Source organism: Centruroides vittatus, unplaced genomic scaffold (genome assembly GCF_030686945.1).
Source record: "Centruroides vittatus isolate TY-2023 unplaced genomic scaffold, ASM3068694v2 contig_883, whole genome shotgun sequence".
Lineage (NCBI taxonomy): Eukaryota > Metazoa > Arthropoda > Arachnida > Scorpiones > Buthidae > Centruroides > Centruroides vittatus.
Genome location: NW_027122575.1, coordinates 578065 through 598152, shown reverse-complemented (window position 1 = coordinate 598152; position 20088 = coordinate 578065). Strand labels below are relative to the sequence as shown.

At 26.0% G+C, this 20088-nt stretch overlaps 1 protein-coding gene across 1 annotated transcript in view; it reads right to left on the bottom strand.

Moving 5' to 3' along the window:
* The window catches only part of Dcr-1 (Endoribonuclease Dcr-1), a 113767-nt gene extending 94241 nt beyond the window's left edge, over positions 1–19526 (bottom strand). Inside the window, exons 1-3 of the mRNA XM_067280334.1 lie at positions 19220–19526; positions 14068–14163; positions 2100–2250 (exon numbers count right to left, since the gene is read on the bottom strand). Coding sequence (XP_067136435.1) covers positions 2100–2250; positions 14068–14163 — 247 coding nt within the window. The 5' untranslated portion in view covers positions 19220–19526. The remainder of the gene's footprint in view (positions 1–2099; positions 2251–14067; positions 14164–19219) is intronic.
* Positions 19527–20088: the final 562 nt, after the last annotated feature.

Genomic DNA, 20088 nt, shown 5'->3' with positions numbered 1-20088 from the left:
TTCTTCTATGAAATTTCAGAACCAATGTATTTTTTGAATGCTAATGCTAAATCTGAATTAGATTTATGAATAAACTAAAAAACTTTGTTTGCTTATCTTAAACCCAAGCTGGAAAAGTATGAAAGGTATGGTTTTGATGTTAGTTGTTCCAGCATTATTACTCTGAATTGCATAAAAAAATATTTGTATAAACATTTATAATAATTTTCTATTATATAAATTCATTGATTTACATTCACTCTTTCTAAATTTAATGATATTTCTTCTTTATATTCTGTAAACCAAGCAACTATTTCAAAATGTAACTCAATTGCCACGTAGAATAACTCAATATAATAAACCATTAATAATCAGCTTATTTTTTTAAAGATATTTTCTTCACTATAAGTTAACCCTTATTGTGCAATATTAATGCTTTATATCATTATATCTTAATAGAATTTTTGTTTAATTTACACATTGAGCCGTATGAAGAAAAACAAGCATTACCTTATTCTTGTGTAATTTGAAGAAAATTCTTTGAGCCATATGAATAAAAATAAAGCAAAACCTTAAACTTATGAGCATGAAATAAATACTTTTGAATGAAAGTTTTGCTTTAGTAATAAGTATTTCATATGAATAAAAGTAAGCATTTACTTTGAATTATAAGCATATCGTTTAAAATACATGCATCTAGTCAAATATAGACTCAACTGCAAGAAATATGGCTTGTTCTTTTATCTAGGTTTATTTTCTATTAACATTTAACCACAGCTGAAGTAGTTAATCTAAAGAAGGATAAATATTACAAACTTCGTTCCTCTCCACAAGTCAGTGATTTCAAGGCATTAAGTTTGAAGAAGAAAGTATTGAATGATTGACACATACTTTTTTAGGAGTGACAACTGAATCATACGGTAATGTTCTTTACAAAAAATGAAAATATGTTTAAGATATTTAGATATAAGATATATATATATATATCCTGGATTCCAAAAAGGCATAAGAGAAGAAATTGGTTCAGAACAATCAATAGTGTCACAAACTGTGAGCAATGTTGTGGAGAAAATACACTCACATAAGAATAGAAAAACCTAGAGTTCATGGTGATGAGTACATTAACTGAAAAGGAAAATCCACATTAAACATACAGCTACCTGCAATGCCAGATGCACGTTCACTACCACTGATGTTAGTTGGATATCTATATCTATACTACTTAACAACGGCCAACACATATATGATTAATATAAATTTAATACAGCTAATAAAATGGAACATAGGGACAACATTAAATGTGTCATAACTTACATGTTGAGAACCTTTTACTCATTTAACAAAAGCATTTGCTCAGAAGTATAAGATAATCATTATTCATACCAAACAGAGAAAATGCTTTTGCTTCTACCTTTTGCTCAAAGCATTTGCTTTTACTTCTACTATATGCTTAATAGCAGGGGTGTCAAACTGGCAGCCCCGATGTGATTTTTTGTGGCCCACGGCCATGATGCTCTGAAATGAAATAAAATGGCTTACAGATCAAGATTAACTGATAAACATCTATCTGCCATAATAAAGATTTCCAATATCTGGATTCAAAGACTGAGAACAAACTAGAGGAGAAAGATAAACTGGAGCAAGTTTCCAGTGAAAACAATTAATTTTAGTTTTATAAATATGTACATTAAATAAAATAAATGTTTAAATAAAAGCAATACTATATATATATTACTGAGTTGAATTCACTGAGCTACATAATGTATTTTAATTCCCCTAATAATGTATTTTAATTCTTGCATTCTCACTTCAAATTATAATTTTAAAGAAATTTGTAAATGTGATGTGGCCCACATGAATTTTACCAGTTGCATTAATAGCCTGTTGTTTAAATGAGTTTAACACACCTGCTTAATAGCATTTCCTTTGTTTTTATTCATACAGGCCATTCTCATGAAACATATGTTTAAGTGTTAGCTGTTCAGTTTGATTATTTTTTTTACTATATGACGAATGTGATAAAATATGCTAAATTCTTATACAAAGAGTAAAGATTTAAAAATGGTATATTTCATAAAAATATATTTAAGAAATTAGAAGAAGCATTGTTAAATACAAACCTGTTGGAGCTAAAAATACTGTGTTCTTTTCTCCATTTCGAATTTGATGTGCCAATTCTTTTATCAGCATTATTGCGATAAAAGTTTTTCCTGCACCAGTTCCAAGACAGGCAATGACATTTTTCTTTCGTGCGGCATCAAGAATTTCAAGCTATAATTTAAAAACAAAAAATTTATAAAAATCAAAATTAAAATTCTTACATTTTTGACATAAAATGAAATACAGTAGAGCGTCATTTATCCAAAAGCCGGTTAACTGAAACGTCTGTTATCCGAAAGCTTTCCAGTCAGACTGTGTCGTGCTGAATCGAACGTTTTTGATACTAGATTAACTTATAAAGTATAATTTTTTTGTTTTTATATTTTTCAATATATTTATTTTGTTTGTACAAAATAAAGAAATAATTTTTAACGATACAATAGCCTTGATTATTATTATAAAAATTTTCGTTAGGCTTAAAATCGATGAAAATTCAACACGAAGCGACATGCAATGCAGAAAAATTCAACACAAAGCGACACGCAACAGAGAAAAATTTCAACATCAGATAGGTTAATATATTTTTTCGTACATAATTGGTTATCCGAAAAAATCATTTATCCAAACAACCCCAGCCCCCAATTGATTCGGATAAACGACGCTCTACTGTAGTTACATTAATTGTTGGAAAGAAAAAAATTGCATAACTTATTATTCAATATTGAAATATTGCAATTTGTTACACTGAAATCATAATGTATTATGAAGTACTAGATTAATACAACTTAGAATATATAATGCAATGATAACTGGTATATTTACAAAAAAATATAAGTAAAATATTCATGATTAATGTATACATTCTCTATGTAAACTTACTCAAATGATAAACAAATATATTTGAGAAATGATTTACAAAGTTTTAAAAATAAAATTGATTTCTAATACAAATTATTTCCATTAGATAAATATTGTTATATTTTCACAGTATAAGATTAAATTTTATTTAAGGAAGAGCTTATCATTTAAAATTATCATCAATTAAAATATTTTATTTTCACATTAATCTTAATTTTTGAAAATATTATAGTTATAAATATTGAGAAATCATTTTTTAAAGTAAATTTGACATATTACCACAATTCAACATTTATTATAATCACTAAAGTGTGTATGTATGTATGTATATATATATATATTAGTAATTTAAAATTTATTATTATGAAAATCCTAAAAAGTTCCAAATATCAGATAAGATTCATTAAGATTTCTTTTGACGTTTGGTAAAATTATGATGAAACCATTATCAGACAATTTTATTGTATCTTTTGAACAGTTAATCTGAGAACCTAGCCTTAAAATTATTGAATCTACTGTAAACTGATAACTAATGACAGCATTAAAAACAAAGCACCAACATTAACTCTCAAAAAGTCTACTGCCAGGGTTCCACATTACCTGAAAACAAACTGATAAAAATTAAAAATCAATGTGATTATGCCTATGTATCAGTTTGCTTCAGCTAAGCATCAGCCTACCTGAAAATCAAACTTGATAACTATTGACAATATATATCCTTTGTAACCACATCTATTTTTTTCAGTTTTGAAAATTTCCAGATTCTTCTGAATTTATATAATCAACAATATATGAAGACAAAAACAAACATTAAAAGTAAATACATATACAATCTTGAACTGAAGATAGATCAGATAATATTTTGAGTGAGTACTTTGATAACAATCAAACTAAAAGTGTCAGTAAAGGCCCAATTCCATGCTTGGAACATATGCTTGATTTATCTTCTATGGAGAAGCTGATCAATTAATTATCTCAACGTTATGGCTATACTAAAACTTTTGTATTTTAGCTGCAATGCCCTAACCTAGATCAAACAATCAAATCATTCTTCCAACTTTCCTTTTGACTTCAACTGATCTCTCAAAAGTTAGCATTCATCCCAAGAAAACTCTATTCTAGGGCATTACTCAACTCTACAATTATCAGTCAAAAACACTTTTGAATAACAAATCTTTTATTATGCCTCTCCAAACTTAGGCATTCTTCACAACATTCCAAGATAAATACAGGTATCCCTCGTATAACACAATAGTTAAAAAAAAAAGTGCCGCATTATGCAAATCCATGCTATACAAAGCAAAGGACTAATGCAAAACATAGGGTTATGTTTTGCATTAGTCCTTTGCTTCGTATAGTATGAAGTAATTATGTTCCAGAAGTTAGCAAATGTATACTATTATTTTTCATTACTAAGAGAAATATGTTTATTAAAGCAATTGATAATTTATTTCCAATCAATTAATTAACAATCACAATTAAAAGTACTGCATTACTTGTTAATATCGATTTTAGTTAAATGAAGGTGTTTTCTTTTTACAAAATATCTTCATCTCAACTTTTTTGTTGATTTTGATCAGAAGTATCAGCAACATTTTTGTATTTTTTATTTTTAGCATAGAAAATTTGTTCTAGTGAGTCTCATTTGTTCAGTCAAATACCAAGTGACTTTTTCCAGAATTTGTGTTCGAATACCGAATTGTTCAAGTACTTAGATATCCCTGTATTTTGTTCATCATTTTTATGAATGAAGTAATCATTTGTAGGTAAGTAATACCTGCAGTTAAAAAGTGTTTAATAACACTTACCTAAAATTTAAATAAACTTTACTAAATACAAAAAGAATCTACAAAAAGAAAACACAGTGACAGTCTTAAGGACTAAAATCTGAAAGCAATGACAATGACATCTAGTTGATAAAAAAGTTAGGACAAGGAAAAAAAAAGAAAGTGCACTATCAGTTTTCACTGAAGTAAACCTGACAAAAAGCATAAAATAATTTGAAAATTTCATTATTCTAAAATCCATGGGCAAATTTGAGACAACACGCATACTTAAATTAAAAAAATATTGAATAACAAAGTTTACACTTAAAAATTGTGAAATTTTGTGTGGAGGATTTCCAAAACCATGTTAAGAGTGAAACTGGAAATTGTGTTGTATGGGAGATATTTGCAATTTTCAAACCATGTTGTAGAAATACTGTGTTGTATGAGGAATTAGTAATGGGACAATACCAAAATTTCCCCAATTTCAATTTTCATTCTGTTGAAAACTCGCAATTCCGATTCTTTTGAATATTTTCTAAAGTTTATCTTAGTTTAGAAAAATTAACGATTTATACATTATGAGTACATTCATTAATTAATAAACAAAGCTTAAGCATGAAAAACAATTGGGAAATCCAGATTCAATTTTTTGAAAGAAATGTGAAAATTCTCCATTTATATGTGGATACCCATGCTTTTTATTGTGTACTACAAAATAAATTTGTAATCTTATTTCAGATAAAGCTAATATTGCAACACTACCTCCAAAGAAATTACAGCTAATTCCATTTTTACTCAAAAACTATCCCATCATCTCATCTAGGGTCACCATCTTTAGAAACTGCTTTATTGGCAGATGTGATGACCTGGGAAAAGGAATGTAGATGCGATGTGCTTTTTCCATGCTTCTTGCAATGGACATATCTCGTAAATGATTTAACTTCATTGTATTTAATACTAAATGAGGTTCAGCAAATGATGCAACGAACTGAACAAATATCATCACCACGAGTTAACCAATTTTTGAATTCATTCACTTCAGCCACAAATGTCTTGACCAACACACCTTGAAAAATCAATTTTTAAAACTCAAAACACATTAAACTTAGTGTGAACAAGTATTTTTACTTAGCATTGCACAAATCACATTTGAAAATTTAATGTATTATGGCGTCATCTATGAATCATAAAAACTTTCATAATTATTATAATGAGAAAGTAGTTTTATCATTATAAATAAACATACTAAATATTAATAATAATTTTATATAATATTTTTCAATTAATATATAATTTTGTATACATTTTAAACTGTTTTTCCAACACTTAAATATATTTTGCCAACCACCAGCCTTGATTTGAAACAAGATAACATTGAACTATCAGGCTAACACGTTTATAATTAAAATTTTTTAAAAATGAGAAATTTATAAAAAACAAAAATTAATGAAATTACTAAAAACTTAAAATAAATTTAAATTTGATTATCTTTTGTGCAAAACAACACTAAAACAATTTCTATAGTTACATTGCAAAAGAAATAGTTTTGCAATTAATTTAAAAAATTATAATTAATTAAAATTAAATCAAATGAAAATTAAAACAAATGTTTTTAAAAACTGTTTGAAAGTTGTTTTAAAATTTTCAAATTGTAAATCAAATTAAGTTTAAAATTTATGTTATATATATAGAACCACCACACACAAATATTATATATTATATAGATTCCCAGTCAAGATGGCCTATCGACCTATCTCCCCTAAAATGGGAACAGTTAGTATCGACTAAGGGCAATCTCTCATCACTATGACTGCACGAAAGAAAAGTCCACCATGATGGACATTGCATCACGTATGGGGCATCGCATACTCTGTTTTGTCGACATGAAAGTTTCCAATAAACTAATATTTAAATTGTTAGTATCATAATTTTAAAAATTTTTAATCTTCAACTGAAACAAATAGTTAATTTGCTTATAAAATGTGGAAGAATCATTTTTAAGAATCAGAAATTGTAATGAGATTTTCTTGATTCCAATTCCCAAAAATCATCCGATTTCCAATTCCAATTAATTGTCCCATCACTACAAGTGATACCTGTACTTTACATCAAATGTTCCACTCATCAAACTACTTCACAAGGCCACATTCAAAGATTCTGTTTACATGGTTTGTTCTAAAACATTCTATGTTTAACAATTTAAGCATTTATCTTGCAGGTTGGCTGATTCAGAATCCTGACAGAAATTGATGAAATTAATTAGTTAAAAATGTATCGCTACACTTTTCACTTTCTTTGTAGTAAAGAAATTCATGCTCTATTTTCTAGGCATTACATTTTCATTTATTAGTCATTTTTATTAAAGATTAAAAATAATGTCAATGAGACAACTTCCATTTTGTGATATAACTTACAAAACATTATTATTCATTAAAGTACAACTAAAAGCCTTAGCAAAAACAAAATAGGTTAAAATATTGTCAACTTTATTTTGAATAAAGTTTATTAAAATAAAAGCATAAAAACTATTAAGCTATGTCATTTTCAATTGTATTCTCAAGTAATGTAAAGCTCAGGCCTAATACTACGAATTTCTTGAATCATAGTATCAGTAATTTAAATTGCCACTTTATTTATAATTGCCTTTTCTATCCCATTTACTTTATTTCTGCTAAATAATGAACTATATAGAATTTAAATGATAATCAACTCAATTCTTCTATGTTTTATGTGCTTGAAGAATATAATGGAACAACAATATATATCATTTTGGCAATCATCAAAATAATTCAAATTACTTGAGGCTCATCTTTATATACAAATACATAAAAATCAAAATAAAAGTTTTATCAAGAAATGTCAACATATTATATCTGAAATATGATTTATTAAATTCTGAAAATTTATTTATAATTTTTTAATTATCAGCCATCTTTTACTTGCAATAAGATAATGCTATTTTGTTAAGTGTAATAATGGATCCATAAAAAAATAACCTAAACCTTTCTAACTTTATAAGATATCACAACACAGCTCTCAAAAAAAAAAAAAAAAAAGGAATGATCATTAAGAAGGATTCATAAAATATACCAGTTACATAAAAAGTCACAAGATAGTGACTTATCAAAAACATCTATTCAAGAGAATGGTTCAAGTAATGAAGTTCCATCAATACTAGAGTACTTTAAAGACACTTTGAGAATTCCTCATCCAAAAGCTCTCCCACTAAGCTAATATAACTTACAACTTTCAATAAATTTAATTATTTTGTAACTTGCATGACAAGTTTGGATTATTATTATTATTTCTTTTTTTACTTTGTATAAACCTCTTCCTATATTTAGTCTATGATTATTTAGAATCTGAATATTTCTGAAAAATTATTTTCATTACAGAAGCTCTAAAAAAAATGCATTTGAATTAAGATCATTCTCTGCTTCATCTTTCATATTATTCAATAGTAGTATGATTAACATAATTCCCTGATAATGATTCCTACAAACTGATGATTAAAACAATGTCAAAATGTATGTTCTATGCAATTTACAAATAATTATGTAATTAAATATAAGCAATTGTTTAACTGAGAATTTTGATTTAAATTGAAAATAAAAGAAACAGACATTTTAGAATAAATTTTAACATGTTTACTGATTTTTAAACATAGAAGACATACATTTTTTTTTTCTTTCATTTTTTTAATATGCCAAATCACATATTTGGCATATTTAAGTATTAGTATAAGTAAGAAAAAACACTGCATATAAGTTATGCCCAAATTAATCCATTATCATAAATTATGAACAAAAGTATTCCATTTAATACTTTTGTTAATACAGTATAGTAAAACCTGTCCAAAATAGAACCCGAATAAGGAAACATGACTAAACAAAAAAGTTATTTGGTACGGAATGATTTTCTATGTTAAAAAGAACCTGTTCAAAATGAAAACCTGCCAAACTGAAAAAAATATTTGGTACCATGCAGTTCTGGTTTACACTGGTTTTACTGTATATAATCTACGATTATGGATAAAATTATAATCAAATCTTTCTATACTACAATTATATTTTTGTTCAATACCTGGTAAGTGGATTAATGATCAACAACACTGAAACTAATTGATGTAATTTAATGTAATTCAAAAAACTTATAAATGGAGACATTTGTAAAGTCTTTATTCTATGAATTAATATAATAATGACAATAATAATCATACAAAGTAGTGAAATATATTAATTTAATTATATTTACTTTTTATTTTACTCTAAATTATAAATAAAACTTTATAGCAAAGTCTTCATATGTCATCATTAGGATTTTTAGAAACTAACTTTTTAGCAAAATGAAATACACACAATTCTGTTTTTACACACACTTTTTTTTTTTAATGCACAATTGACCCACATTCTAAAGAATATTTTTTCATATTACAGTGTAGGCAGCACTTCTTTTGCATTATTCACTTCCTTGTTGTTGTTTTTGGTTCCAATGAGAAAAGAAATTTCTGGGAAATTAGTATATTATTCAATAGGTAATTTGCTTTAGTCAACATTTTGAATTTGGTGTTTAAAGTGAAAAGTAGCTTTTTGATGTTCAATGGTATAAAAAATTTAATAAAACTTAATAAACTTAATAAATTTGTATGTGCATGAATTTTATTTTATTTTGCTGAAAAATCAATAAATGGAAAGTTATAATTTTCAAATCTTTGTTTTATCGATTACAACTGAAATATTGTAATTTTGGTAGTTGAAACACTGGCATCACAGGAGATTAGTGCTAATTTTGTTCAAGAGATCACAAAAAATTTCACCATGAAAGAAGACAATGATGATCAAGATATTTAAAGTAATAGCACTAATATTGTTGTCTTAAGCAAATATATACATTTATTTTAAGAGCAATAATGAATAAAATCTTCTTATATGTAACTCTCATTATTTTGCCTAATTTTTGTTTATGAATTATTAACATGTTATTTTTTCAAATGATAATTTACTTTATATATTAATACATGTGCGATCTTTGCAAGCACATAAAAACAATAAGATTCTAACATGATTTTTCATATAGTTTGCTATATTATTTTTTGCTGCTTTTTCTTTTAGGTCTGGAACAATCTTTATTTTTCCATAGATGCAGTATTTTTTTCATGAATTTTGTATGCATATTCTTCAAGAATATATCTATTGTGTAAAAACAGAATTGGATGTATAACAAAACCAATTTTATCATAGGCTAACTAATGTAAACAAGAGTTAAGTTACTATAGCATATTTCTGGTTACAAAATCATCATCAAGTTTTTAAATGAAAACCTAAAACACTTCTAATATTAAAACCATTGAAATAAATGTGAACTATACATATTCCAATTAAGACAGATTAATAAAAATATGCAAGATAATTACTGATTCACTAAAAATTGGATAAACAAGAGATGGAGGTCATAGTGGTGATGAGTGGTGTGGAGAGGGAGGTTAATCCTCATTATTATTCATCTTTACCATCACTAGTAAAGAATAAATATTTTCAAAGTGAAAACTGTAAGGGAATGCCATCTATCACCAAATAGGTTAAAAACAAATAATTGGTAATTCCAATAAATTACAGAGAACACTTGTATAAATTTAAAATAGTGAATACAAACTGGGCAAGTTTATTTACAATTTATGAGGGTGGATCCAAAAAAAAGGTTACAAGGGTAATAAAAAATTATTTATTAATAATAGACAGAAAATACAAAAGGGAATTAAGAGGCATACTTGCCAATCACTTTTCCACATAATCACCAAATCTATTTAGGCATTTATCTGAATGCAAGACCAACTTGTATAACCCAGCTTGGTAGAAATCCCATCCCTGCCCATTGAGCTTAGTTCTCAGCAGCCATTTTCACATGACTGAAGAGAACCTTGTTCCAGATAAGTGTTCCTTCATTTTCGAAAAAAGGAAATATCCACTGGGTGCCAAATCTGGGCAGTATGGGGGGGGTGGCTCCAGACTTCCCACTTGAACTTTTGCAGCAATTGTTGAGTTTTGCAAACAGTATGGGGCCTAGCATTGTCATGCAGGAGGATGACACCATATGACAATGCCAGAATGACATCACTCAACATGCCAGAATATTTGCATCAGATGCCCATAAGAAACGAATCACAGCTCGCACCTCCAAGCGAGACCACTTTTCTAAATGTCTTGCCATTTCAATCACTCTGACGCATCAGCAAACTTACAGTGCTTGTGAGGGTAGGTAGTGTAAGACAACTAGTACCATCTGTCTCCACTCTGAGGAAAAAATATTCTCTCCACATTAATTACTTTTCAAATGCTGCCTATAACCTTTTTTTAGATCTACCTATGTACTGTACAGTACACTGACATTAATTAATAATATATTATGCAATTAGTTTATAATATAGGTGATTGTAGCATGAATGGAAGTTTGGCATATGAGCAGAACGAGTGGGCCAATTTTCATGAATGCCATAAATAGCTAATTATAAACAAATTGTCATATGGTATTTTGTGGTTAGACTACACCTATAACCATATACTTATAGAAATCAAAATCATATATAAACATAGTGTTTGTGTCAACCGTGCCATAAACACTGTGTTTATACTTGATTTTGAGTTCCATAACTATAGTGTTATAGGTGTAGTCAACCACAAATGAATATTACATATTATTAATATGGATATACTGTAGGTTCAAGATATTTGAAAAAAGATGAAAGTATAATGAATGCAATTAATGTACTTGTATTTTTTCTCAATGTTATAATGAAATGTTGTTGAATGAACTGATACTTATATAGTAAGTCCTCACTTAGTAACACTTAATCATTTACTTCATTAATTCTTCTATTTTCTTTTCACTATTTCCATTCCAAACTGAAAGTGTACAATAGAAATTGACAAATTTCAAAATAAAATCTATCCTTGTACTACAAAAGCTAATATCCTTCACTTTTTCAATTTAGAAATAAAATACACAATACAGTACAAAGATACTATAAGTTTTGACTAAAGAAGTTTTAATTTTTCAATGGTTTAACAGATGTTTGTAATTATAACATTAAAGCATGGTTCTTGAATCAGTACCAATCTGTAGACTGTCTTCTAACATGTTATGTAACAACATAATACGACTTGTTTAATAAGCCAACAGAAGATTTATTAAGCACAATAAATCTGTTATAATATCTTGTTTGTGAATTTAAAATAAAATAATTGAGAATATACTACAAATTACATATTTTAAATGAATAATTATGTTGCTTAATAATCATTTTACTATAAAATAAACAACAGAATAAATAAAGTTGAAGTTGATATTGCTATTTGTTGGTATTGTCTACTGTTTAATAAATTTTTATAAATATACTTACACACAGTAATCACACCTAAATGCAAAATTTCCAGCAAAGACCACAGCTACATTCTATATATAGAACAGTTATTTTGTTTCACATTTCCTGAAGAGGGCCAATAAAGTAGTGGTCGAAAACATTCGAATACTGAATTTGAGTGTTTCTTTACTGGAAATTTTACATTTAGGTATGATTCTCTGCATGTATAGTTCCAGTTTACTTGTACAGTTGTTGTTTTTTGTTATACTTATTTAATTCTCTATAAAAATAATTAAATTTAGTTTATATGCATAACTTCACTCATTTAGGAACCTTCTTAATTTCTCTTGCAAACACTTTTAAATATTTACTTTCTATATAAAGTTTGAGAGAAAAGCTTTCTTTTATTTTCATTTAATTTTAATTTATAAAAATGTTTACTCTGATGTCCTGTTTGCAGTTTGTGTAATGCAAAAATGCATGTGTATATAGAAAATTAAATATATTCTTATTTTAACAAGTATCTCCAAATTTCTTCTCTGATTTTGCATTTCAAAACTAAATAAATTTATCCTTGTACTGTATCATATGAGCCATTGACAGCTTTTTATTTTGAAACCTATTTAGTTAAAGCCTTTAATTATATGTCAGAGTAACCTCTAAATGAAAAGATACTCTATTTGAAATTATAAAATCAATTCCATGGCTTGAACTCGAAGGAACGTGCGGTTTACTGCATGTACAGAGCATGAAATCTATACCGTGACCTTGGAACTAAGGAACCAATATGATGGCTCCATAGGGAACTTTGGTGTCCTGACCTTGTGTTTATAGACCTTGTTCTGTCTAAAGCTATAATACATCCTCTAGTAGTGGTTAGGGACTAACTTTTTTTGCTCTAGAAAAAATTCACATCATCTCATTAAGGCATTCCCAAACTCTCTTGACTTTCAGATAAATAGTTTTTGCTGTAGCCAGCTGGGAAATGTCAAGTTTAATTTTGAACACCCTGTATATTAATTATAAATTGCATTTTTAATGTTAAAATTAATAAAGTAACAAATTTTAACTATATCCAACATAATGATGAAAGTGCTGGTATTTCAAGTAGTTTTTGAGACAAATGAAGAAACTCAAATTTTATTTAAACTGTTCAGTATATTTTAACTGATTTTATTCTCTGAAGAGCCAGTAAATATATTAAACTTTCATGGAAAAATAATAATACAAGTTCAATTTTATTTCTAAAGGTAAAATTAATAAATAAAATACTTTTTGAATTTATAAACATAGCTGAACTTTTATTATTATTAATTTGTGATTTCAAATTTGGTAAAGAATGTTCTATCAAAATCTTTAATTCTCATAGATCACATATGATTTATGAAGAATATAAATACGGTTCAATACTCATAATAAATTTTAAATGCAAGAATATCAAATCAAACTTTAATTATTTCATAAAAATCTTTAAAAAATATATATATATATTTTGGAAGAAAACCATTTTATATGATTATAATATTAAAACATAAATTTAAAATTCCTTTAAATCTCAAATAATTTTTCTTTGATAATTCAATGTGCATCCTTAGATCATACCATTTTTCAATATCAATCCAATTTCATTGTAATTGATTGCCATCTGGATTACATGAAGATATCATTAAGTTTTTAAAAAAATATAGCTGAACATCTTTATTTAAAAAACTACAAATCAATGTTATAGTAAATTCATCTCATATGACATCACATCAAATTTATATAATCAATATACTTTCAACTTTTGATTCCATTATCATTTTAAATGTCTTTAGATGCCATTCTCTTTGACATAATAGTTAAGTAGCTAATAATTTAAATTTATCAAATATTTTCTTATAACAAAAATTCAGTGAAAATAATTCACTTTATGAACATATATATTTATGCCTATAAACAAGTTATACATTTTATTCTTTCTTTGAATAAATGTTTTAAATATATAAATAAAAAATTATTAACCTGATATTCTCTTGGAGTAAAAGTTTTAGTATTGACGTTTTCAACTAAATGTTGGCGACGTCCACGAGTAGATGATTCAGGAATTTTACTCTCCATCTATTTAAAAAAAATTAATAATTATTAATATAGAAAAAATTAAAATGCATTCTTTTCTCCAAAATTGATAAATTGATATACATTTCCTTTCAAGAAGTAAGACTATTATTATTAATTATATATATATGCAGTCTCTAACTTTGTATCCAGTTATGTAACTTCAAATGTAAATTTTGCATAAAATTGATACAATCAAAGATACTTTCTGTATAATTTTATAATAATGCAATTGATTTTAAAATACAGTAAGACCCCAACATATAAAAACTTGACACATGCAGTTTCAGGGTTTACACTATCAGGGGGGAAAAAATGGAAAATACATAAAATAAAAATTCTTAATTGTGCTCTAAATCCACATCATATTTTGTAAGGTGCATGAAGTCTTGCAGCATCTTGCTCATTCTCATTTTGGGAAACTACTACTGTGACTCATTGTTTTGCACTAAACACTTAGACTCGCATGTCTGAATTATTGTTGTTTTCAAATGCCTAAAGAGGACTAAATATTCACACAAAATTAATCAATTGCTAGACTCACAAGTTCTTTGATATGTTGCATCAATACAGAGTAAGAAGATAAAAAAGAAAATATTTCAAAGATTACTAAATTACATTAAATTTCCTTAAAATCTTTCATTTTTGAAATTTTCATTAAAATCTCCAGCTTTAAAATTTAATTAATTATATATAATTTTATATATAATATATAAAAATATAATTTATATAATATTTCTTTTATGTATGTATTTTAGTACTACATAATTTATATAACTGTAAACTAACATAGTTATATATAATAATGAATGACACTTTTAGCCCACAACTTTAATTTAGATAGAGTTAGATAGCCTAATAAATAGGATTTAACAATTTGGAGGGCTTATACCAAGGCCGACAGAAAAGCCCTCCAAATTGTTAAATCCTATTTATTAGGCTATCTAACTCTATCTAAATAGTTATATATGTTTAGCATTGAGATTTATTTACAAACATTTTTTAGAAATGAAATAAATCTCAACCAGCAAATTTTTATTGACCTAACATAACTAATCTAACTTAAAAATTAAAGTTTTCTTACTAAAGAATGCAAAGTAAACCTTCTAATACCTAAAAAATATATTTTGTAATTATTCTACACATTAACACTTTTTATAATGGAACCAGAACAAATTTTTTTTTACCAGTGAAAATGTAACTGGTAAGCACAAAACTATATGCCATTATATCAAAAATTATCATAGAAAATGTAAGTACTACTATAAATATTATAACTGACTCATAAACTAAAAATCATAAAGCTTTTTATAATATTAGTATTATAATATTGTAGTACTAATTTTAAAAAACAAAACCTAACGCTGAACTTCATACAGATGAAAAATTATAATGAACTAAGTTCATTAAAAAAATGTCAAAAACAAGAAGTCTGACACTAATACAGAATATCTTTTACAGGTTATAATACTAAATTTAATACAGTTTTGCTTGTTTCATGACATTTATAATTATGAATAAAATTTAAAATTTTTTAAGTACATGTATAAAAAAAGAGAAAGTAAATATAATAAAACAATGAAATAAGGTAGCTATATCTTTACATTGCAAAAGTGCAGCAGTTCAATATAAAGTTATTGAGGTATAATATCCCATTACACTAATAAATTCTTATCTCATATCCATTATGAACATACTAAACAGTTTTCTTAATTGAGGTATGTAAAGTCAATTTATTACATTATCATAATTAACAAGGTTGACTAAATACTTGTTTCACAGTTTAGTATAAACCAGTCAAATTTTATCACATAATAATGTATGTTAAATCCTAAAAATAATTTAATACAATCTTACAAATATTTTATACTTATAAATTATTAATTTGTTGATATGACTTAGTTGTAACTTTCATAATTATGAAATCATAAGATAGAAGTTGGGGTTAACAAAATATCTAAACTTAACAGCTATATAAAACAAACAAAAAAAAATCTCTTCTGTAATTTTACAAATATAAAACTTCATTATGTGAAAAATTTAATTAAAATTGAAACAGTTCACATAACTGGCAGAACTTAGTTCAGTTGAATAAAATAAGTATGAAAATGAAGACATTACAGATTAATACAGTATATCAGAACACTGCTATTTATACTGAAAAATGTATCATAATTTATTTGTGAAAGAGTATACAGAGTTAATTCTGATTTTAAAATAACAGTTTAAAGTATTTCAAAAAAAAATTTTTTAAACTTGATTAATAGTTGACTATATGTTTAAAATTACTTATGTAATTTTTTTTCTACATTGGTCTTGAACAAAATTGAACAACTTGTTATATATTTTTATTATGAAAATGATAACTTATTACCATTAAGTTACCATTATATATTACCATTATATATTATATAGTGGTAACTTATCCCATCCAACTAATTTCAGCTATTTTAAAACTTCAATGACAAATTTGAAATCTGAATGCCTTTACATATATTAATAATTATTTAATATTTATATCTATATATTGTTTAAATACAATACACTGAATTTATATTTATCCAATTCATAAATAGACATTTTTTTAGTAACTTCTTGATTGATTATTTGGCCTTTAATGACTTTGTAGCAATCATTATTATTAATATATAATGAATATTGGCATATCTGATTAATATATAAATGAAATCACATTTATAAATGTTAAACCAATTTGTCTTAAAAATTTTAATCAATAAAATGACAATTCAGAATAAATTTAAAATATTTCCTTTTATATTCTAACTTCTGACTAAATTTTATATCATTTAATTTTAAATATATTCACTTCTAAAGACAATTTTTATAGTACAAATATTGTGACAGCCAGATGGTCAAGGTGGTTAAGGAATCAGCCTGTCACTCTGGAATAACCAGAATCAAGTCCAGATGGTTGAAAAACCCTGAAATTTTTTAGAGGTGATCTTGCTCCAGACATGCTAGGCCTCACCCAGGCACTTCCAATGTAGGCCTAGCCAAACCCATGATGGGCAGGTTTAAAGGCCTTGTTAAGTCCCGGAGAGCAGCAAGAGTCAAAGAAATAAATAAATAAAAATGTATATATGTTGTACCATTGTACTATACAGTATATTAGCTAAAATAATTAGTAATGTGTCAAGTAATTAAGCTAAATTAATGTGATATCATCATAATTGCTCAAAAGCTTTATCTGAAAGGTATTTAAGTTTCATGTGAAACTTTTAATGTGATTCTATTACATTTCTAACATAATTGATTATCATTTTTGTAATTTTGTAGGACTAGACTTATAATTATAAAATTATTTCTGAATTGTCTTAAATCTTTCAATATTTTCTGTAGTTTACTTAAATAACTTTAATTATTTTACCACCATTTTTATATAGTTTTTTCTGGTTATGATATTGTACATACAAACAGAATCATATCCTAATTTAATAAATATGAATATTAACAAACTATGATCTTTGTAGTTTTTGCACCAAGATGTTTAACCAACCAATCTAAATGTCAATATTATAAATTTTTCCAAAATTAAACTGATTTGTATTTAATAATTGTTTTATACAGAGTTCTACGGTTATTGATAATCTTTTTATATTATAATTAATCATAGTGATTACTTTGATAAAATAAGAAAAGGGACCAACCATTAATTACATGTACAGTTTAAAAAAGAGGGGATCACAAAAAATATATCATTGTACTGTACATGATAAGAAGGGAAGGAGGGGATCAAGGGATTGTCTACATGGTCTTTTTTAGTGGTACACAAATTTGTTTTTTCATGCCTAATTACTAGTCCTGAATAAACTATCATTTTAAAAAATTCTACACATATTTTAAGTTATTTCTTCAATGTTGGGGGTCCATGAATTATTGTACAGTACATTAAATTAAACGGGATGGAGTTTGCCAAAAATACATCATTGTACAGAAAGTGGAGGAAGGGAGTCATAAATGACTCAAAAACCGTACACGTAATTAATAGACAGCCAAAAGTTCACAAAGAGACAATCTTAAATTTAATTATATCAAAAATTTATCATAAGATAAAATTAGAATCTCTGTTTAGAGAAATCATATTAAAATTTTTTTCAGATCTCTTTTTGTTAATCATCATTCTTCATTTTTTGACCTTAGATGTCATAGATTACCAATTTAAAAGTTAAGATATTACAGAAAGAATATATAAAAGGCTGTTAAAATCATAATATTTTCATTATGATACTAATAATTTTTAAAAAATGTTGTATTATTATTAATACTATAAGTTAAGAATCTGAAAATTTAACATATTCCCAGTCTACCAAAATATTTGCATCTTTTAATTTCTCATCATAAAATAGATTAAAATATCTAATAAATCTTATTCGGCCTTTATTATGACAAAATAATAAGCTGCATATCCTATTATCCTTGTTACATAAGATGACTTTATTGTTGTTATTATATGTAAAAGCTTTGTTATTTAGCAAACAACAAATTAAAATTTCTTTGCTATTCATTTCTCCCAATTATCTGCATTATCCATTTAATCAGTTAACAATTTTAAAGGAATTAACCATTTAATAATTTCAATAACTTTGTTAATACTAAACCATATCATTAAAATGTTCACTAATGGTAAAAATATATCATCATATGAAAGCAGAATGTTTAGATTTGAAAAAGGTAAGAAATTAAATTCAAGCAAAAGAAAAATTCTAGAATGTTCTATTCAATTTTAAGTAATTTTCAAGAGCTATAAAAATGTAAATAGCTAAAATTATATAACTTAATTAAAAGAATAAAAATATTGATCATCTTTTAAACATTCAAAAAGCTATCTGTAAAGTTTAATTTTAGTTACTAAAAAATAAATAACACTAAGAATATCATATAATAAAAAGTTCCTTTGCTTATTATACTTGTATATGTTAATAATAATAATCAAAAACACAAAATTAATACTTGCATCTTTACATCACAATTAACAGATTTAAAGAAAATTTAAATTTAAATTTAAAATTATTAATTGAGTTAAATCAAAGAGATTTACCTTCAGAAAGTGAACAAATGTTAACTTCACCACAATTTAAATAGAATTGATTTCAAATTTCTTATTTATAGCATTTTTAAATCATAAACAATTTAGGAACTCGATTCAAAAAAATGATCTACTGAAAGATCCGAAACGCAAACATTACAATCAGATTTAAAAGTGTCATTATTTAAAATTTCCCAGCAAAAAGGCATGTTCTACTTAAAACGCTATATGAATGCAAAACTATAATTCCGATCATGCATGTGATTCCGTTTGGAAGAACAAAATATGTAATCAAAATGGCGAATGACGATGCCATCTGATGGGCTAAAATAAAACATAACCAAAATCCTAATAATTAATAATGTAACAAAATGATGATAATAATAATAATAATAATAATAATAATAATAACATAGAAAATTAAATAATTCTACACGAAAATAAAGAAATAAGATCAGAATATTTTCTTAAAATTACTTATCAATAATTCTTTAAAATATATTTATTATTCATATTTAGAGTTAGGCAAAGCTCAGCTATTTGGAAATACCGAGTTAAGCTGTGAATTTGGACAGGAGCTGAGAGCTGTTGCAATAACGCCCATTTTCTGAAATTAAATTGCATCTGTAATAGTAGCAAAGTCGCGGCCGAAGTTTTCATGTAAAACGTCGAACGTCGAGCGCCGCTTACAAGATAGTGGCGCTCGACGTTCGACGTTCACGTTTTACAGATGAAAACTTCGGCCGCAATCTCTCTAATAGCGGATACACAGTGTGTTAGTTATGTTTTCATTTACTTGTTATTAAAATGAGAGTATTCAAATTAAAAATACTCGAACATTAAGCAATTGAACTATAAAATTTTTTAGATTAAGAGAATTA